This window comes from Peromyscus maniculatus, chromosome 18 (genome assembly GCF_049852395.1).
Source record: "Peromyscus maniculatus bairdii isolate BWxNUB_F1_BW_parent chromosome 18, HU_Pman_BW_mat_3.1, whole genome shotgun sequence".
Lineage (NCBI taxonomy): Eukaryota > Metazoa > Chordata > Mammalia > Rodentia > Cricetidae > Peromyscus > Peromyscus maniculatus.
The window spans coordinates 42,579,861-42,601,621 of record NC_134869.1 but is presented as its reverse complement, the minus strand read 5'-3'; the positions used below and the strand labels follow the sequence as shown (position 1 = coordinate 42,601,621).

Below are 21,761 nucleotides of genomic sequence, written 5' to 3'. Positions count from 1 at the left end.
AAGTGAATAAATTAAAGAAAGTCCAATAGGTTTAGGAGACGGGAGCAGTAAGGTGCAAGTTTGAGACCAATCTAGGCAATGTAATGAGTCTCCTTCCTATCACCTCCAATATATTGATAATTTTAAAGCAATGTGAGAAATAAAAAAGATTAAAAAAAAATATACTTCACAAAATAAATTACTCTTTTAGCTGCCAAAAAAAAAACAAAACAAAAAAAAAAAAAAACACGAAAACTTGCAAACTAATGCTAGAAATTGAACTAAAAAGAAATTCCAAATGATAGGTGTCCTGCTCTGCCGAGCTTGAGGGAAGAGGCTGGGACTGATTAGATATTAGCTCTCGAAGAGGAGAGGATGGTATAGTCAGACGGCATAAGTCTTGAAGGGGGAAATGGTTTTACTACTTCTGGATGAACTCGCAATGGGAATCAACAACCAAAAAAGTGGCAATACTGCCTCCCAGTGGCATTTGGCATAAAGGCCGCCACCCCAGGGCCCTTGTAAGATAAATCACTGGGGTGGATCCGGTCTATGACCTCCACCTCCCACCCCCTGCTTCACACTGCCCTGCTTCTTTACCCCATAAATACCCCTTCAACCATACCCTTGAGGAGAAAGCTTTGAGACTTACGACCTCTTTATGTTGCCTGTCCCTAGAACAAACCCTCTTGCCAAAGCCCTTGCTTAGGTGATTGACATATAGAGGCCCTGGGTCCCCAGAGAGCTCTTGATGCTGAGTCTGCATAAGTCTCTGCCGGGTTCCTTCTCCTTTATCGGCCTCTCTTCACTGGACCACTCCTAAGAGGGTAGGGACACTCTTTCCCAGGCATTTCTATTCCCGCTGGGCACACCCTAGAGTATAAAAAGTAGTGTGTTAATTGCTTTTTTTTTCCTAATTGTTTTGTTGTTGTTCGTATGGTTTTTGTTTTGTTTTGAGACAGGGTCTCCCTGGGCAAGGGTCTCCCTGCTGGCCTGGCACTTGATAGACCATGTTGGTCTTGAATTCTCTGAAATTCTCTGACTCTGCCTCCTGGGTACTAGGCTTAAAGGTGTGCGCCACCACCCAGCTGTTTGGTTGGTTGGTTGGTTTTGGTTTTTCAAGACAGAGTTTCTCTTGGTAACAGTCTTGGCTATCCTGGAACTCACTTTGTAGACCAGGCTGGCCTCAAACTCAGAGATCTCCCTGCCTTTGTCTCCCAAGTGCTGGGATTAAAGGCAGGCGCCACCCACACCTGGCTGTTTGTTTTTAAATCTCAGTTTAATAATTTAAAATTAATTAAAAAATCTCAAGGAACATAACAAGGCATGTAATCGTATCACACAAGAAGCTGATACAGGAAGGTTGGAAGCTCAAGGCCAGTTTAGACTGGTCTTAGTTTAGAGACAAGATCTCAAAAGAAAGGAAAAACAAACAACAACAACAGTCCTGGGAAGGTGGCACACGTGGCTTCAGAAAAGAAAACTGGGTGGGAGCTCCACCTCAGCCCCTGGCACCCTGGCATCCTATACCCAAGAGTCTGGAATGTTCTGGTGGGAGATCCACCTCAGCTCCCCTCCCCTGTCTCTTTCCCCAAACCCGCCCCTTCAAAGCCGGCCAAACACAGCTCCTCCCCCAGAGAGTCTCGAGACCACTCCCACCGGGTATTTGAGCTGCATCCCAGAAAACAGACAGGTGGTTTTCTGGTCTCTGCAAGGCTGGAGAATCACCCTGGAAGGCTTTACCCATCAAACCGGGGCTTTTTCTAATTCAGTCTGATTTGGTTTGATTTGGATTGCTGCGTCGGTGGAGAGGTTTATCGGGGTGCAAAAACTTATCAAAAACTGCAATGTACTACTCTTGACAAGACAGCTGGAGTGAGAACCCTGTCAGCAACAAAACGCACTTCACACAAATAGGATATGCAGGGGTTCAGGAAATCAGCTGTGTTTTGTGGAAGTTACCAGGTCCCTAAGGAAATAAGAAAGCTCTTTGCCAACCGGAGTGGGGAGTCCATTTTTGGAGTTAGGTTGTTAATTTACTAAAACCTTTTTGCCTCTTCTCGCCCTTCCAATATTATTGAAAAAATAAAACTTGTGAAAAGTACGGGGATTAGGTGGCTGGGGAAATTGCTCAGGTAAGGGTGCAAGCCACCAAGTCCGATGACCTGAGTTCTATCTCCCAGACTAGGACGGCAGGAGAGAACCCACTCCTGAAAATTGTCATCCTCCATACCCACGACGTGGCACATGAACACACATCCACAAAATAAATAAATAAATGTAGTTAAAATTTTTAATGAAATTTGAGATGTGTTGAGCTAGCCAGAGCTACACAGCAAGAAGCTTTCTTTCAAAAAGGAGAGGGGGAAGCTGGGCAGTGGTGGCTGACATTTTTGATCCCAGCCCTGGCTGCCCTGGAACTCGCCCTGTAGACCAGGCTGGCCTCAAACTCATAGATACTGGGTTTATTTGTTTTGTTTTATGTGTATGGGCCTTTTGTGTGCATGCATGTCTTTGTACCACATGCATGCAGTGCCCACGGAAGCTAGAAGAGGGCGTCAGACCGGTCTCCAGAAAGAGCAGTCCTGCGGCACAGCGCGTAAGAACTACAATTCCCGGCAGTCCCTGCGGCGGCGCGCCACGCCCCCGATGCGTGCGCAGCCGTGGAGCCCTGTGCCGTTCCCGCCAATTCTCGTGTCAGTCTAGTTCCTGGCTTCATGGAGCCGTTTGACCCTGCGGAGCTGCCCGAGCTGCTCAAGCTGTATTACCGAAGGCTCTTTCCTTACGCCCAGTACTATCGTTGGCTCAACTACGGCGGAGGTGAGGGAGGCGGGGAGCGGGACGGGCGGCGGGGCCGGGAGCGGCGGGGAGGGTATTCCTGCACCATCCCCGTCCCCATCCCCATCCCGCCCCACCACCGCAAAGACACAGAAAGACAGGGGGACCTAACTGTCCTGCCCGCAGACGGTGTTAGCATGGGGGTGTGACCTGCAACCAGGTCTGCCAGTGCCCGCCGATGACAGACATTTCGTCTTTAAAATATTTACACCTCCCGTTTATTGTTCCCTAGCAAATGTGGAATAGTACGACCCTTCACATTACAGGCTAAGTAGAACAGTGTTGGGCCTAAAGGGGACTCCTGAAAAATATTCTAGAGGGCCTAGTGACTCACACCTGTAATCCTTACATTCGGGAGGCTGAGGCGGTGAATTTTTTCACGAGTTCAAGGCCAACCTGGGCTCCATAGTAAGTTCTAGGGCAGCCTAGTCTATACAGTAAGACCCATATATGTATATTCCCCTTAGTTGAGGTTATATAATGCCCTAAACTGAATAAAGTACCACATTAAAATTGTTTTGCAGTGACAAAGAATTACTTTCAACACCGTGAATTTTCATTCACGCTGAAAGATGACATTTACATTCGCTACCAGTCCTTCAGCAACCAGAGTGATCTGGAAAAGGAGATGCAGAAAATGAACCCGTATAAGATTGATATCGGTGCTGTATATTCTCACAGAGTAAGGAGTCTTTTTTCTTTTTCTGTATTTTGTTTCATAAGCTGGAGTGGGTTGGTGCCCCCAAGTTTTGAAGGTAATGTTTTAGAGTTCGTTATAGTTGATGGAACACACTGGTTTTGCCTGGCATGCATGAACCCTTGAGTCCATAAACCAGGTGTGTTGGTGCGTTACCTGTAATCCCAGTGTAAAGGTAGGGGAGGCCAGAGGATCAGACGTCCAAGGCCATCTCGGCTGCGTAGGAGTTGGAGGCCAGTCCGAAATACATGAGACCATGTCTTTTAAAAGAAAAAAAAAATTCTTGCTGGGGTGGTGACACACTCCTTAAACCCCAGAGGCAGGTGGATCTCTGAGTTCGAGGCCAGCCCCGTCTACAGAGTGAGATCCAGGACAGCCAGGGCCTGCAAGAGAAACCCTGTCCCTGAAAACAAATGGACAATAAACCTTTGATTTGATTGACTAAAAGAGAAAAGTAAATCAATATTCGAAATCGGTAAGCCTGAGGCTGAGAGATAACTCAGTTGGTAAAGTGCTTGAGGACCTGAGTTGAGAATCCCAGTACCCATGTCCCAAGGCTGAGACAGGGGGATCCCTGGAGTTCGCTGGACAGCCAGACTAGTGGCATCAGGGAGCTTCAGCTTCAGGAAGAGACCCTGTGTCGCTAAGGTGGAGGGTGGTTGAAGAAAACACCCAACTTCAGCCTCTGGCGTACATACGTGCACCTGCACACACAATAAGTATAGAAGTTTTTATTAAGTTTCTCATTAGAGGAGCTGGGATGTAGAGTAGTCACAGAGCCTGTGTTGTGGGAAACCCTGCATTTGATCCGTGTTGCCCCAGGGGTGGGGACTAATGCTATTCTAATGCTCTTTCTAATGCATGAGACCTGGGAGCTCTTAGGAGTTTCCGTCAATCCTTTCTTTCCCTAGTTCTAAAACTATACAACTGTGCGCCTTGGTATGTCCCTTTATCGTCTGTTCTGAGATAGTGACTAGACCGTTACCATACTTGTGGTCCTCACTTGTGGGGGGAGCTACACTTTTTGTAAACATCCTGTCCTTTTTCTTTGAAATATCTTATTTCTGGGGATGTCGATGATAGTTTATTAAACTCGCTTCTTTTACACTCAAACCCACCCCACCCCACCCCATTCATCATCTTCCTGCTTCTGCCTCCTGAGGTGCTGAATTTACCAAAGCACCCAGCTATGGATGTGATGTTTTTACTGGAAAGTGATTTGGCTGAGCCGTATTCTTAGGGACTCTGAGCTAAGTTTCTCGGGTCTTTCTCACAATAATATCTCCACTAGCATAGAGATCTTCGTTCAGTCACTGGCCTGTCCCTAGAGCCTAGAACAGTGCCCGACGCATCTGGTCAGATTCTTCTGGAAGGAATCTAGTTTCCTGCCTGAGTTGTCAGTGGAAAGCAACGGACGTGAGGGGAAAGGACTGGATCTCTGCGTAAGGAGATGGCTCAGCAGGAAGAACCATGCTTTGGGCCCGAGTTCAAACCTCCAGCATCCACCTAAAAGCTGGTTGTGTCTACAACCTCCGTGCTAGGAGGCAGAGGCAGGTTGTATCTGCACTTGCACCTACAACCTCCGTGCTAGGAGGCAGAGGCAGGAGGATCACTGGGGCTCCCTGGCAACCCGCCAAGCTCAAGTTCTGTGAAAGACCCTGTCTGCAGGAGAAGTAATCAAACAGGACACCCAACATCCTGAACACGTTCTCTCTCTCTCTCTCTCATACATAGACATAAAACTAAACACAATTTAAAAGAAAGGGCTGAATCTCAGCATTTCATGTATAAATACCCGATCCATCTCTCTGATAGCAATATAATATACCCTTCTTCAACTGTGCCTTTTGCCCCCCAAGTCCCAAGGCCCTCTTTTATGTTTTCCAAGTAACAGATCGGGTACCTTCTGGGAGGGCAGTGGAGGAGCAGTCACTTAGCTCTGTAGATTTACAGAAGAGCTAAGTGCTTCGAGGAGAGCTGGCTGCTTCAAGGGCTGGGGCGTGCTCAGTCGATTGTTTTCCTAGCATGGAGGCTCTGGGCTCTGGCTCCGGCTCTGCATCATCTGGGTGCAGGGCACATGCTAATAATTCCAGCCTCAGGTGGCAGCAGGAGGACGAGAAGTCCAAGATTATCTTTGGCCACATAGGGAGTTCAAGGTCAGCGTAGGCTACTGAAACCCTGTCTCAAAACAACAACCAGGACTCATATATTTTAATCTGTTGATGGGAATCTAAAATAAGTAGATATTTGTTATTTGTATGTACAGTAACAAAGATTTGTGAAACATCCTGTAATAGGGAATTATTTGTATAGACATTTAAAAAAAAGATTTATTTTATTATGTATACTGTGTTCTGTCTGCATGTACCTCTGCCCACCAGAAGAGGGCACCAGATCTCATTACAGATGGTTGTGAGTCATGTGGTTGCCGGGAATTGAACTCAGGACCTCTGGAAGAGCAGCCAGTTGCTCTTAACTACTGAACCATCATTCCAGCCCATAATTTCTTTGTTAGGAGCCTAAAATAGCTTTATTATTTCTATCATGCAACATATATTTATAGAGAATTCATTAAACCCTATTCTAAGTAGATTAAAAAAAATAAAACTACCATTAATTCAGATTGAGTGAGATCCCAAGTAATGGACTCAAAGTACCATAGACGTTGTATTATGCAACTTCTGTGACTCATTTTTCCATATGAATAGACATGGACAACTCTCACGGAAACTGATAGGTATTTTGTATTTGTAGCCCAGTCAACACAATACAGTGAAGCTAGGAGCTTTCCAGGCCCAGGAGAAAGAACTGGTCTTTGACATTGACATGACAGACTATGATGACGTAAGGAGATGTTGCAGGTAAGCACCTTCCTCCTGGAGTGGGTGGTGTCACTGACAGTGAGTAACGATGACTGTGTTCCAGTTCTGCAGACATATGTGCTAAGTGCTGGACTCTGATGACAATGGCCATACGAATCATAGACCGAGCGTTGAAAGGTACGTGCCAGTCAGGTCTGCTTTCCTAAGTCTCCGTATTTCATGATCAGATCTCCTACGTTTCTGGTGTTTCCCCCTGAAGCATAAGAGAAAAAGAAAAGGGAAACGTTTGTAGTGAGAACATTAAGACAGGTGTCAGACACACTAGTGTATCTTCCCCCAGTACAGTCCACTAGAGCAGCTCTGTGTGCTAGGTACTGTTCCCCACAGGAAAAGTGAGAAAGCAAAAGGAAGACTCTTACCCAGTCTGGTTTTAAACTTACTATAGTGCTAAGGATGACTTTGAACTCCCGATCCTCCTGTCCCCCTCCGCCACCCCGCAATTACAGTGCCTCTGAACTGGTTCCCAGCAACTGTGTGGGTTGGCTAACAGCTGCTTCTAATTCCATCTCTAAGGGGTCCAATACCATCCACTGGCTTCTGCGGGTAACACCACACATGAGCACATAAATATTAAAGAAAATAAGTCAGGAAAGAAAGAAGTCCTGTCAGAAAAATGAGAATGAGTTAAAAAAAAAAAAAAAAAAGCAAGAGCTCACCAGACAGTGGTGGTGCACGTCTTTAATCCCAGCACTCGGGAGGCAGAGGCAGGCGGATCTCTGTGAGTTCGAGGCCAGCCTGGGCTACAGAGCGAGATTCAGGCTCAGGACACAGCAGGCTGATGTAGGTCGGTGTGATTAAAACAAGAAAGCTATTGCTGTGAAGAGATACCATGACCACGCAACCCTTATAAAGGAGAACGTTTGTTTGGGGTGGCTCACTTATAAACCAGAGGTTTCGGCCTATTATCGTCATGGTGGGACATGGCAGCGTGCAGGCAGACATGGTGCTGGAGCTGTGAGTCCTACATCTTGCAGGCAATAGGAAAAGATCTGTCTCTCTGGGCATTACTTGAGCCTATGAGACCTCAGCCCGCCTCCACAGTGGCACACTTCCTCCAGCAAGGCCACACCTACTCCAATAAGGCCACACCTCCTGATAGTGCCACTCTCTTTTGGGGGTCCTTTTCTTTCAGACCACCACACTGTGAGCATGACACCTGGAGTTGGATTTCCAGCACCTGGTTGTGAAAGCCAAGCTTGGTAGCACACGCCTGTAACCACAACCTGGGGATGTAGAAACAAGAGGATTCCAGAGGCTTGCCCAGCCAGCCATCAGCTGAATCAGCAAGCTCCAGATTCAGTGGGAGACCTCAAAAAATAAGAGGACAGGAATGGAAGGACATACAGTGTCAGCCTCTGAATTCCCCACATGTATGCACGGGCACACACACCCACATATCATAAACACAAACGTAAAAATAAGAGAAAGCCGAGTCTGGTGGTGCATACCAATAATTTGGGGGGTGGAGTTAGGAGAATCAGGAGTTCAAGGTCATCCTTGGCAATATAGCAAGTTTAAAACCAGCCTGAGTAGCGGAGCGATGGTGGCGCACGCCTTTGATCCCAGCGCTCAGAAGACAGAGGCAGGTAGATCTCTTGAGTTCGAGGCCAGCCAGGTCTACAAAGTGAGTTCCAGGACAGCCAGAGCCACACAGAGAAACCCTGTCTCAAAAATTAAAAAAAAAAAAAAAAATCAAACAAAAAAACCAGCCTGGGTAACATAAGACCTTGTCTCAGAGTACAGCCCCCAGGAAGTGGGGGGCGGGGAGATTAAAGTACTTATGGAAAACATGAGAAATGAGTAAGCAAAAGCTAGGTTGTAAAACTGTCTTAAGGGGCTGGAGAGATGGCTCAACCACATGGTGGCTCACAACCATCTGTAATGAGATCTGGTGCCCTCTTCTGGCCTGCAGGGACACATGCAGGCAGAACATTGTATGCATAATAAATAAATCTTTAAAAAAAAAAAAAAACTGTCTTAAAGCCTACTATTTCTGCCCCCCCCCCCAGAGGACTTTGGATTCAAGCACCGCCTCTGGGTGTACTCGGGAAGGAGAGGAGTTCATTGTTGGGTCTGTGACGAGTCCGTTAGAAAGCTGTCCTCTGCCGTGCGCTCTGGGATAGTGGAGTACTTGAGTCTTGTCAAGGTAAGCCTCTCTGAAATAGCAGTTCCCGTGTCCTTACCTAGTAGATACTACCAAGCACGGGACTTTCAGTAACACAGAAAATTACCTTTATAGCATTCATGTTTCAGAGTAAGCAATCTTAGCAAAGATCGTTCCAAGTCATAGTAACTAGTTTTTGAAAGATGCTTCACTCGTGAGCTCACTGCAGCCGTCTGCACCCACTCAAGTTCTTCATGTGATGGGGGCCGTCAACAATTCATGTCTCATGGGTGGAAGACGGGTCCCTGCGGCCCCGCCCCTTCCTGTGGGACAGGTCGGTGACGACATGTAGCCACGAACAAGTTTCCCGGCTCTAGGAAATAACCTCTCACCCACACTGGGGCAAGAAACCTGAATTAACTCGGAGTCACACACACAAAAGAGCTGATAATGAGAAGACCCGTTGGGAAGAAGGGTTTCGGTGAAGGGGGCCGTGTGAAAATAACTAGAATTCATCGTGTAAATACGTGAAACTCAAACAATAGCTAAATTATTTATATCTCTAAAATATATATGGCATCTCGTGTCCCTAATTATAGCACCCAGGGACTGAGGCAGGGGGCTATGAGCTCCAGGCCCAGCCTGGGCTTGAGAGTGAGACCCTGCCTCCAACAACAAAAATGATGCCAATTTTTTTTCTGCTAAGTATCCTCCTCTGTAGCAACAGGGAAATTAGTTTGCTTCTCTAGTTAACTTTGTCAAATAAAGTTAAGAGGAAGTTGGAGATCTGGAGAAGATCCTGGGCTGGTTGCTCAGTGGTTAGAGGCCCTTCCTGCTCTTGCAGAGGACCCTGGCTCGGGTTCCGCACTGACGTGGTAGCTCACAACCACCTGTGACTCCAGTTCCTGGGATCTGACTCCATCTTACGGCCTTCACAGCTACAACTCTCTTGTGGTACACACACACACGAACACCCAGGTACACAGACACAAAAAGAAAACCTTTTTAGTAATGAAATAGCATCCAAGCTGCTATACTTCCAAATTTAGCCACTGTCTCTGGTTTTTATATGGCTCTAAATGGGATAATAGAATATATTAAAGATGGTTTTAAATAATTTTTTTTTAGATTTATTTATTTATTATGTATACAGTGTTCTGTCTGCACGTATCCCTGCAGGCCAGAAGAGGGCGCCAGATCTCATTACAGATGGTTGTGAGCCACCATGTGGTTGCTGGGAATTGAACTCAGGACCTTTGGAAGAGCAGCCAGTGCTCTTAACCTCCGAGCCATCTCTTCAGCCCCGGTTTTAAATAATTTTATTTAGGCTTTATAATATACATAAATAAAGGTCTTTTTCCCCCCTCCGGTGGTTTATTTTTCAGGGTGGTCAAGACGTTAAAAAGAAAGTCCACCTGAGTGAAAAGCTTCATCCGTTTGTCAGGTCTGTTGGGAAAGACTCCCTGAGCGTCTCTGGTTTGCTACATGTGTTTCTAGAAGTCTCTTGCTGTCAGTCTTCACCCCCGAGGAGTAGTCACTGTTGCAGCTATCAGCCTCCTAGTTTATGTTCTACCATGATTCTCAGCGACCTTCACGACTTCATGAGAAATGTGACAGTCTCGGTTGAAAGATAAGAAGAGTGGGTTCTAGAGAATTATGTGGGCTGCTTACCATCCCACAAGGCACCGTTAACGTCTAGCACACAGGCCCCAGTTTACCAACTTCTAAAACCCATGCTTCCTCTACCCCTGTTCTGCCCTGTGCCCTTCATGATGGAGGCACCACTCCCCTAAGTGGATGATGTGGAGGGCTGGGCCTGCTCTACTTAACTCTAGAGTTGTGGCAAAAACAAATGAAACAAGGTGTGAAGAATATTTGTAAATTCCAAGCATTATGTCCCTGTTGCCAGTTTTTTATTTTTTTTTTTTGAGAGGGTCTCTGTGGCCCTGGCTGGCCTGGAACTCACTCATTGGACCATGCTGGCCTCTGTAGAGATCCACCTGCCTCTGTTTCCCAAGTGCTGGGATTAAGGCGTGCGCTACCATTGCCAGGCAGCTGTTGTGATTTTAAAGCAAGAAACTAGATCCTACATGTAACACTGATATGTTGTCCTAAGTCGGTTATTTATACCAGTGTTGCGTGTTCTATGGTGTTAGTAACTGTATAGATTGTAGGATTTAAGAAGTAATCATTTAGACCAGTCATGGCAGCACACACCTGTTTTTTTCAAGACAGGGTTTCTCTCTGTAAGTCCGATCTCTACAGAGGCCTGCCAGGTCTCCAGAGCGAGTTTCCGGGGATCCAGAGTTATACAGTGAAATGCTGTCTCAAAATAAAATAAAAAATTTGTAAAGAAAGCAAACTTTTCCCCAATACCTACCCATCCTATGATAGGTAACGTGCTAGGTTATTTACCTTTTAAGTGTCTAGTTTTAACTAACTAACTAAAAGGTCTCATTCCATTCATCTAGTTCTAGGAATTCAATAAACAGTAACTTTGCCCAGTAGGAGAGTGCCTGTGTGTCCTGCGTGTTGCTAATGCTGTGGGGATTTTGTTGTTACTGTTATTCCTACAGGAGATCTATAAACATAATTAGAAAATACTTTGAAGAGTATGCCTTAGTTGGCCAAGATATTCTTGAAAATAAAGAAAACTGGGATAAGATTTTAGCCCTTGTTCCTGAGAATATCCTTTCCTGTGATTACTGTGGGGGTCAGTCCTGTCAGCCTGTGACGTTACAGATTTACACTGCTTGCATAGTCTCCTATGTTTCTGGAAGTTTAGTCTTTTTGTTTCTACACGTCTACATTTTTGTATCACTGGGCTGCAGTAAGAAATGGGACCACTTTGTAAAATAGTTTTCTCATTTTGTAAGTTGTTCCTAGAATTAATGGTTAAAGAATAGGGAGTCATTTAGTCTGGATATGTACAAGACCTGGGAAAAACTTCATTATGTTATAATAACTTATAATTATTTTAGCATCTTTCTGTCATTTCACTACTAAATTTTTATAAAGGGTTTTTTTCTTTTTGTTTTTTTTTTTTTTTTGTTTTTTTTTTTTCAAGACAGGGTTTCTCTGTGTAGCTCTGGCTGTCTTGGAACTCACTCTGTAGCCCAGGTTAGCCTCAAACTCAGAGATCCACCTGCCTCTGCCTCCCGAGTGCTGGGATTAAAGACATGTATCACCACCACCTGGCTATAAGGGAATTTTTTTGCTGCTGTATGTGCCCAGCATTTGCGTTTTAGGAGTCACTGATAGTGTCCAAGTGTGTGAGGCTTCAGCATCCTTGCAACAGCACACACCACAGACTGACTCACCGAGGTCCCCAGGTTAGCGTGTTCCTTAATGATGTATCACCGATTCACGATGAGCTTCAGAAAGGCTTTCAACGCCTTCACAGTTCGTCTCAGCGCTGGGACCATCTGAGGAAAGTGATCAGCGCCTCCCAGGTATTGAAACCTGTCTTTGCCAGTATCACAATACAATTCATGATTCAGTTAAAGATGGCTGAAGAAGATCTTTTTTAACCATCTTTGAAGCAATCCTCAGAAGTCCCTTCTGACCCTCATGGCGGCCTTACGTCTGCTTCTAGAATATGAAGAGTGATAAATGCGGTCCCTGGCTGGAGTGGGAGATCATGCTGCAGTACTGTTTTCCACGCCTGGATGTCAACGTGAGCAAAGGCGTCAATCATTTACTGAAGAGCCCTTTTAGCGTCCATCCTAAAACAGGTGCAGTGTGAGGAAAGTGGGGAAGACGAAAAGAAAGACCCTTTTCTTCTGTTTTGAGACAGGGTCTCACTGTGTAGACCTGGCGGCTTCCCTCACAGACATTTGCCTGCCTCTGCCTCAGAGTGCTGGGATTAAGGCGTGTGCCACCACGCCTGGCTCGTTCTTTTTGGTGTTAGTGGGGATGTCGTTAATTGTGAATAGATATATATGTCTGTGAAGTTGAGGTTGAAGGACCAACTTGTTGGCTAGTATCTGCATGCTCTGACCTTGCCTGCTAAGCAGCTACCAGGTGAACTGCTGCTCTGTCAAAGTTGGAGGGTTGTGGGGGGTGAGGCTCGGTTTGTAAAGTGCTTGCCTAGCCTGCACAGAAGCCCTGGGTTCCATCCCAGCAACCATAAGAGGTGTGTGATGGCACAGGCCTATAATCCCCCCGATCAGGAGAATCACAAGTTTGACGTCATCGTCAGCAACATGGAGTCGGAGGCCAGCCTAGGCAATATGGGAGCCTTGTCTCAAAAAAAGAAAAAAACTGTTAGGAAAAGCAAACTGGAGCCAAGTACAAAGTGTTTGTTTATACTCCTGTGCTTCCCGCACTCGGGATGTAGAAGCCAGAGGGAAGCAGAAGGACCAGAGCCATTCTTGGCTACATAGCAAGTTCCAGGCCAGGTCAGGTACTCTCCATAGTGGGACCCCATTTCAAAAGAAATCATTATATCCTCAGCCCTTAGATGTGAGTTTTATGTATTGTCCTGGGTGTAGATTGTTTTGTTTTGTGTTTTTTGTTTGTTTGTTTATTTTTTCGAGACAGGGTTTCTCTGTGTAGCCCTGGCTGTCCTGGAACTCACTCTCTAGACCAGGCTGGCCTCGAACCAGGTGTAGATTTATAAGATGTCATCAAAGGTCGTATGTCGCTTAGCAACAGAAATGCCTTTAGAGAAATATCATTTACTTTATTATTGTGCAAACATCACAGTATATTTTTATACAAACTAAGCTGCTTATTGCTGGACAATATCTTATAATGTCACCACTGTATGCAGCCCATCAGTTGACCAAAATACCTTTCTGGTCACATGACCGTATATTTCCAAAACGCTCCATAAAGATGTCCAGCGTGCAACTGGTGAGGTATCGCGGCAGGTAAGAGGCACTTGCCACCACACTTGATGACCTAGGTTCAATTTTCTGGACCTACATGGTTGAAGGAGGAAACCAGCTTCTACAAGAGGACTCTGACTTATACACACACATATAAATAAATGCTTTTTTTAAAAAATGTTTAAAGATGTCCAGGGGCAGGCTGGAGAGATGGCTCAGAGGTTAAGAGCACTGACCGTTCTTCCAGAGGTCCTGAGTTCAATTCCCAGCAACCAACCACATGGCAGCTCACAACCATCTGTAATGAGATCTGGCGCCCTCTTCTGGCTTGCAGGCATATATGCAGGCAGAACGCTGTATACATAATAAATAAATAAATCTTTTAAAAAAAAAAAAAAAGATGTTCAGGGGCTGGATAGATGGTTCAGTGGTTAAGAACACACACTGCTCTTCCAGAGGACCTGAGTTCAAATCCCAACACCACCGCCTATAACTCCAGCTCCAGGAGAATCTGCTGCCTCTGGCCTCTGCAGGCACCTGAGCTTGTGTACACAGAACACACACACACACACACACACACACAGAGTTAAAAATAAGAGGTCTGATGTAGTCAAATATGGTGGTGCATACCTGTGGTCTCAGCACTTAGGGGGTTCATAAGTTCAAGACCAACCTGGGCTACGTAGTGAGGCCTTGGCTCCAAACAGCCTGAGCATGATAGCTCATGCATATAATCCATCCCAGTACTCAGGCAGAGACAGGAAGACTGTTGCAAGTTCAAAACCAGCCTGATCTACATAGTAGGAGCTATATGTCTCCAAAAACCCTATGATAGCAAAGCCTTTGGGAAAAAAATTGTGTGTGTGTGTGTGTGTGTGTGTGTGTGTGCGCGCGCGCGCGCGCGCGCGCGCGCGCTAAGGATTGAATATAGAACCTCATGCATGCAAATCAAACACTCTACCACTAAACTATATCCCAGCGCTTTGTAAAAATTTAACCAAAAATAATCCAGAGACACAACAGCCTATGATCATGTGTTTATAACTTCTGGTTCTTACAGGTCGCATTTCTGTGCCGATTGATTTTCAGAAAGTTGATCAGTTCGACCCATTTACTGTTCCAACTGTAAGGTATGTTCCAGATCATCGATCATTCCTTGTTTACAACTATTCTCCTGAATTCTAAATAGATTATCCTAGATCCCTGGATAGAGATGTAGCTTTACGGGGTGACCTATTTGATTGTGGAGGTACTTAGTACTAGGGATTATATGGTGATACTTTAGGAGGGCCATGCATGGTTTTAGCTGTTGTGTGGGGAAAAGCATTTTAAGATCAAATAACCCTCTGAGGGCTAAGGGGCACAGCTCATTAGCAAGAGTATTGGGTCCAGTCCACAGCATCAAAAATAGTAAGTCTGGGAAATACTGATTCAAGCATATGAAAAGTTTTAGGCGGCGCTTGGGAAGATGGCTCCCTGGGTGAAGTACAAGCATTAAGACCTGAGTTGAAGCTGGGCAGTGGTGGCACACACCTTCAATCCCAGCACTCGACAGGCATAGCCAGGCAGATCTCTGTGAGTTCGAGGCCAGCCTGGTCTACAGAGCGAGATTCAGAACGGGCACCAAAACTACACAGAGAAACCCTGTCTCGAAAAAAAAACAAAAGACATGAGTTGAAGTCACTAGACCTTCTTAGAGCCAGGCACAGTGACACGTATCTGTGATCTCTGTGTCTGTGGTGAGATGGGAGCAAGAGACAGGACAATCCCCAGGAGCTCGCAGGCCAGTTAGCCCAGAAAACACCCAACAGGTCGAGGTGAGGGTCAACTTTGGCTGTATGTGTACTGTAACTCACATACACATGTGCATACACGAAAGTTTTAGCCTAGAGATGTATACGGATGTAGCGCAGTGACAGCACTTGCCAGGCGTATAGCTTATACAAGGCACTGGGTTCGACCCCAGAACCGTGCTAAAAACAGATCTTGCCAGGCATAGTGGCATATATACCATGGATCCAGAGGCAGAAGGATCACAGTTCTAGGTCAGGGCGTGGAATGTGGTTTAGCACATAATCACGGGTGATGTGGAATAGACCTGTAATCGCAGGCGCGGGGAGGGCGGAGGTGAAACAAGAGAATTCAAGGTCATCCTTGGCCGTGTGACAGTTTGAGAACACCCTGGAATACGTGAGACTCTTTCTCAAAATTAAAACAAACATTCTAGTCACCTAGAGCTACATATTGAGACCTGCCGAGTGTGAGAGCACTTGTATGTACAAGGCCCTGAGCACACACACTCTGCTGCTGCCTTTCCTAATCCTTAACAATGTGCTGGAAAAACTCCAAGAAGAGATGATGCAGCCTCAAATCTACTTGACAGGTTGTTTGTTTATTGTTTGGTATCAGAAGTGGTGCCTGGGGTCGTTTACATACTAAGACCGTCAGTCACCACCAAGCTACCCCTCAGGCAGATGTTTTTTCACAGAGAGTTTGAGCTTCCTGTGCTAATGTCAGTGGGTGATGTGAGTCTAGGAACCAACTTTAAAATTCCCGTATTCTATTGCTTGTAGCGCCATCTGCAGAGAATTGGACCTGGTTTCCACTCATGAAAAGGACAACGAGGGGCATGAAGCCGGATCTGATAGCAAACCCAGAGTCAGAGGTAAGTTAGTGACCTGGAGCTGCTCTGACAGACCTGTCCGCACTCCTGTAACTAGTTCTTAGAGTCAGGCCACGGTGGGGCATCGGATGCTGTCACTGCTCTGCCCTTCTCTAGTGTAGCCTGTGGAGTCTTTAAAGAATTGTGTCATCACTGGGCAGTGGTGGTGGCACATACCTTTAATCCCAGCACTTGGGAGGCAGAGCTAGGTGGATCTCTGTGAGTTTGAGGCCAGCCTGGGCTACCGAGCGAGATCCAGGACAGGCTCCAAAGCTACACAGAGAAACCCTGTCTGGAAAAACCAAAAAAAAAAAAAAAAAGAAAGAAAGAAAAAAGAAACATACCTCAAAATGATAAAGGCTACTATAAACAACCAATCCATAGTCAATGAAGACAAACCAAGGACATTTCCTGTAGAATCAAGAACAAGACAAGACAAGGGTGTCCATACTCTTTTTATGTTTTGTATCTTTTTAGGTTTTATTTATTTTTATTTCATGTGAATGAGTGTATGCCTGAATGTAATTGTTATATCTGTACACCATACACACGTAGTACCCATGGGAGCCAGAAAGGACATTGGATCCTCCTGGAACTCGAGTTACAGCCAGCTGTGACTAGGGGTTGGGGGTGGGGAACTGGAAATTGAACCTGAGTTCTCTGCAGGAGAAGCAAGTGCTTTCTACTGCTGAGATATCTCTCCAGGCTGGCCTTGAATGCACAGAGATCCGCCTGCCTCTGCCTGTCAGTGCTGGGATTAAAGGCGTGCGCCACCACCGCCCGGCTGAGGTATGTTTCAACTATTCCTAAAATCTCCAGAACTTTATCATGAAGGCATGTTAAACTTTTTCAGATGCCTTTTCAGCATTAATAGAAATGCGTGTGGGGTTTGTCTCAAGTTTATTTATATGATGTATTACCTTTATTGATGTATATATGTCGAACCAACCTTGCCTCTCTGGCACGAAGCCTATTTGTTCATAGTGCATAGTCTTCTTAATGTGTTCCTGAATTCAGCTTGCAAGTATTTTGTAGAGAATGTTTACGGCTATGCTCATCAAAGAGATTGGTCTGTGGTTTCTTTTGTTGGTGTGTCTTTGCCTGGCTTTGCTACCAGGATAAGATTGGCTTTGTAGAGTGAGTATGGTAGTGTTCCTTCGTTTTCTGTTTTTTAAAAATTGGCATGAAATCTTCCTTGAAAGTTGGATAGGTCAGGCAGAGTAGCACATACCTTTAATCCCAGCAGGAGGCAGAGGCAGGCAGATCTCTGAGAGTTCTAGGCCAGCCTGGTCAACAGAGTGAGTTCCAGGACAGCAAACAAAACAAAACAATTCAACAGTGACTGTCCAGTCCTGGGTGTGTGTATGTGTGTGTGTCTTTTGATGATACTTTCCATCTTATAGTGGGTCTGTTTAGTTATTTATATCTTCTAGACTTATGGGAGATGATATGCACTTAGAAACCCTGCTTCTGAGTTATCCAGCTTTTTAGAGTACAAGTTTTCATAGTTCTCTCTAATAACGCTGTTTCCTTGGAATCTGGTGGAATGGCACCTTTATTCTCTAACTTAGGGCATTTGTATCTCCTTTCTTTCTTGATTTTTATCAAGGTGGTTGAGGGTTTGTCAGAGAACCAGCTCTGGTTGTTTTAAAATATTCGTGCTCTTCTGCCAATGTGCTAGCTCTGACGTACACCCTTTATACTCTAGATTACAAGAAGACCAGTCTAGCACCATATGTGAAAGTGTTTGAACAATTTCTTGAAAACCTGGATAAGTCCCGGAGAGGCGAACTTCTCAAGAAGAGCGGTAAGATGATGTCCCCTTGTGTCTAGGATCTTCTGAGTTTGAATAGTTTGAAGCTCCCAGCAAATGAACAACTTAGTGTTTCTAGTCTTTGTAAAACTAATCTTTGTCTAATCTAGCTTAAAAAATACTGATTTGGGCCGGGCGTGGTGGCGCACGCCTTTAATCCCAGCACTCGGGAGGCAGAGCCAGGCGGATCTTTGTGAGTTCGAGGCCAGCCTGGGCTACCAAGTGAGCTCCAGGAAAGGCGCAAAGCTACACAGAGAAACCCTGTCTCGAAAAAACCAAAAAAAAAAAAAAAAAAAAAATACTGATTTATTGTAACTTTAGTGGGTTTTTGTTGTTTTTTAGTTTTTTGTTATTTTTACATTTATTTAGGGAGGGGTGTGTGTGTGTCTGTGTGTAAGCACATAGCGCATCTGTAGGGATCAGATGACCATTTGTGAGTCACTTCTGTCCTTCTACCATATGGATCAGGGGATTGAACTCAGGTTGTCAGCCTTGGCAGTGAGCACCTTCACCTAATGCAAACCCTTAGGTTTTGTGTGCCGGTCCTGGAACTCACTCTGTAGACCAGGCTGGCCTCGAACTCTCAGAGATCAGCCTGCCTCTGCCTCCCGAGTGCTGGGATTAAAGATGTGCACCACCATTTGTTTTGTTTTGTTTTTGTTTTTGTTTTTTTTCTTTTTCCAGAGCTGAGGATCGAACCCAGGACCTTGTGCTTGCTAGGCAAGCGCTCTATCACTGAGCTAAATCCCCAGTCGTTTTTTTGTTTGTCTTTAATAAAAGTTTCTTCATTCAACAAAGGCCTGTTATCTCTGGGGTGAGGCAAGAGGATCAAGAGTCCAAGGCTAGCCTGGGCTAAATGAGACCCTGCCTCCAAACAAGAAAAAAAAAGTGATTTTTTTTTCTTCCATGAATAATAATGGTTTCTCTTCTTTTTTTGTTTGTGTTTTGTTTTGTTTGTTTGTTTTGATTTGATTTTTTCTGAAATAGGGTTTCTCTGTGTAGCTCTGGCTGTCCTGTCTATAGACTAGGCTGGCCTTGAACTCATAGAAATCCACCCAAAGGCATGTGCCAACACCAGCCAGCTTAAATGAAGGTTTCCTAGTCCAGCACATTTATTGAACACACTCTGTCAGGTAAAATGACATGAACAAAGATGAATTCTACGCCATCCCTCCTGGTCTGCCAGTAGGACAGGTCATGGAGGGCCCGGGAAGGCTGAGGAGGAGAAGTGCCATACGTCAGAGGCCAGCTGGCCCACACAGTTCCAGGCTAGCTTAAGTTTCAGTGTGAGACCCTGTCTTCACACACACATACACACACACACACACACACACACACACACACACACACAAACTTGATACCGAGCAATGCCGTCCGAATGCTCAGAGAGAGAGATCTGTCTGAATCTGAGCTGTGATGTGAAAGGTTCTCTAACTCCTTTCAGTAAATGTCTTTAAGAATGCCAAGCAAATAATCTACTACTGAGTTACATCCGAAGCCCACGGTGCAGGGGTGTCGGGGAATGACAGATACATCTGAAGAAGCATGATAGAGCCAAAATATAGGCAGCCTTAAATTCCAGATGTCGGAGTCTGGGTCTGGGTAGGAACAGGAAAATAGTAAAGATTTTTAGGGAAGAAAACACCTTGATTTGTGCCCTCACTAAAAGCAGATCCCGGCTAGGAATGTAGCTCTGCTGGTAGAGTCCTTCCCTCGCATGAACAAAACCCTGTGTTCAGTGCCCAGCACCACGTACACCTGTGCCCGGCTCAGCTGATGCACACCTGTAGTCCTAGCACTTCAGAGGTGGAGGAACGGGGGTCAGAGGTTCAGGGCTGGCAAGAGAGCTCAGCAGGTGGATGCTTGCCACAAAGCCCGAGAACCTGAGTTCAGTCTGCAGAACTCACGTGGCAGAAGGAAAGAACCACGTGTTCCCTGCCCCTGCCTTTTCCTCGCCATACTAAATAAGTCAGCGTGCCATTGCAGGAGAGGCTGGAGTGACATGTCAGCAGTTAAGAGCGTGTGCTGCTTTTGCAAAGACCGGAGCTCAGTTCCCAGTGGCCACACTGGGCAGCTCACAACCATCTGTAACTCCAGTTCGAGGGATCCAGTGCCCTGAGCCTCTGAGGGTACCTGAATAGAAGTGAGCATACCCACACATAGGCACATACACATAATTAAAAAGTAAAGTATTGCAACATCACTGCATGCCCGTGGTGCACAAGCATACGTACACGAGAGCAGAACGCCCTTACACATAAAGTGAAAGTAAGTCAATCTTTTTAAAAGGAATAATAAAGGAACGAGAGAATTGGGAAGGGGAGGGAATTGTCATAGAAGCCAGAAAAGGTTTCAGGGAGATGATCAAATGTAAATACAAGAGGGAACTATCAAACCTTATTAGATGTAATTACTAAAAGGAGGTACTCAAATGAGGAGTTTTCTGACTAGGAAAGACCTCATAATATGTAAATTAAAGAAAAAATCAGTGAACATGTTTTTGGTTTTTTTGTTTGTTTGTTTGTTTTTTTTGCTGTTGTTGTTGGTTTGGTTTTTTTTGAGACACGGTTTCTTCTCTGTGTAGACCTAGCTGGCCTCAAACTCAAAGAGATCTGCCTGCCTCCTGAGTGCTGGGATTTAAGGCATGAGCTACTAACATTCAGCTAAACATGTTTTTAAATAAGTAAAATGCTTAAATTATTTACAGTGTATTTCTCTTATGGAGATTATTTTCTTCATAGAGAAAAGTGAGTCTGTAAGCCGGGCGGCAGTGGTGCACGCCTTTAATCCCAGCACTCGGAGGCAGAGCCAGGAGGATCTCTGTGAGTCTGCAGAGTGAGTTCCAGGACTGTTATACAGAGAACCCTGTCTAGAAAAAATAGAAAGCCTGGTTTTGGTGGGGCACAAAAAAAAATTATTTTTAATTTGAAATGTATGTATGCTTTATTAACTTCCTACAAAATATTTCTGTCTTTCCAGTAACAAAACTAGATTATTTTTCTTCATGAATTTTCCTCTTAGAAAAATTCTCATGTTGCTACAGAATGAAGTTTTCAAAAGCTTGATGGATACCCTAGAAAGCAATAGCAATATTATAGAAATACCAACACTGTTCCCACTTATTAATTTGTGTTGGATTCCAGAGGGCCTAAGACAAAGTTTTGCTCATAGTGAGCACTCAGATTTGTCTTTATTGGATAAACTTAAAGCCTCATCATTGCTGGTATTCCAAGTAGCCATACGAAGCCCTTTGATTTCTTTTTATTTTAGACATGGAGAGAGAGAGAAACAGACAGACAGACAGATAGACAGACAGACACAGTGTTTGCATGCACACTTGCCGTAGAATGTGTGTGGAAGTCAGACGATCCTGGGCTCTGAACTCAGGCTTGACAGCAAGCGCCCTTACCCACTGAGCCGTCTGGCCAGCCTTTAGATTCCCATTCTTTACTGGATCAGCCTATAATGTGGGCCTCAACACATGTAAAAACAAGCCTTTATGTGCGGTGTGAATTTAATAGAAGCATTAAACAAATCAGAATATGGAAATAAATGGTTTTATTTTCCTTTACTAATTTTCATTTTAAAAAAACTATATTTTTAGTTTTTAAATTTTGTTTCCTATTTTGTTGTAGATTTACAAAAAGATTTCTGAAGAGAACAACTCCTATCACACCAATGTCTTCAACCCTGAACCACGGACCAAACACTTTAGGAACCATTTAATAAATTCATCTATGTGCCTTAATCCTTAAAGCAGAATGTCCTTCTTTCAAGAAATAGTTTATGTTGAAGAGATTTCCTGGGACCAAGAGAGTGTCAAGGATCCTAAAAGAAACAATAAATCAAGGAATAAGTAAACTGCAGGACTTTGTAAATTTTAATATTATGAAAAGATAATTCTTAGGCTTCTGATATACTCAGTTCTACCAGTTGCTATGTATAGAGGTCTAT

At 44.9% G+C, this 21,761-nt stretch overlaps 1 protein-coding gene across 1 annotated transcript; it reads left to right on the top strand.

Annotated features, from left to right (window-relative positions):
• Nucleotides 1-1,402: 1,402 nt before the first annotated feature.
• On the top strand, nt 1,403-21,555 carry Prim1 (DNA primase subunit 1). The gene is made up of 13 exons (XM_042263161.2): nt 1,403-2,799; nt 3,342-3,499; nt 6,269-6,375; nt 6,440-6,513; nt 8,406-8,542; nt 9,886-9,944; nt 11,077-11,186; nt 11,861-11,952; nt 12,096-12,234; nt 14,393-14,462; nt 15,906-15,997; nt 17,703-17,801; nt 21,443-21,555. The coding sequence occupies exons 1-13, from the start codon at nt 2,697-2,699 to the stop codon at nt 21,460-21,462; spliced, it is 1,260 nt and encodes a 419-aa protein (XP_042119095.1). The 5' UTR covers nt 1,403-2,696; the 3' UTR covers nt 21,463-21,555.
• The last annotated feature ends 206 nt before the right edge of the window (nt 21,556-21,761 follow it).

What these genes read in the sequence shown, in the direction of transcription:
- Prim1 (XM_042263161.2), top strand. Translation starts at nt 2,697, where the DNA reads ATGGAGCCGTTTGACCCTGCGGAGCTGCCCGAGCTGCTCAAGCTGTAT. An exon ending in TTGGCTCAACTACGGCGGAG is followed by an intron (nt 2,800 to 3,341) that starts GTGAGGGAGGCG and finishes ATTGTTTTGCAG; the next exon opens with TGACAAAGAATTACTTTCAA. An exon ending in TTTACTGTTCCAACTGTAAG is followed by an intron (nt 14,463 to 15,905) that starts GTATGTTCCAGA and finishes TATTGCTTGTAG; the next exon opens with CGCCATCTGCAGAGAATTGG.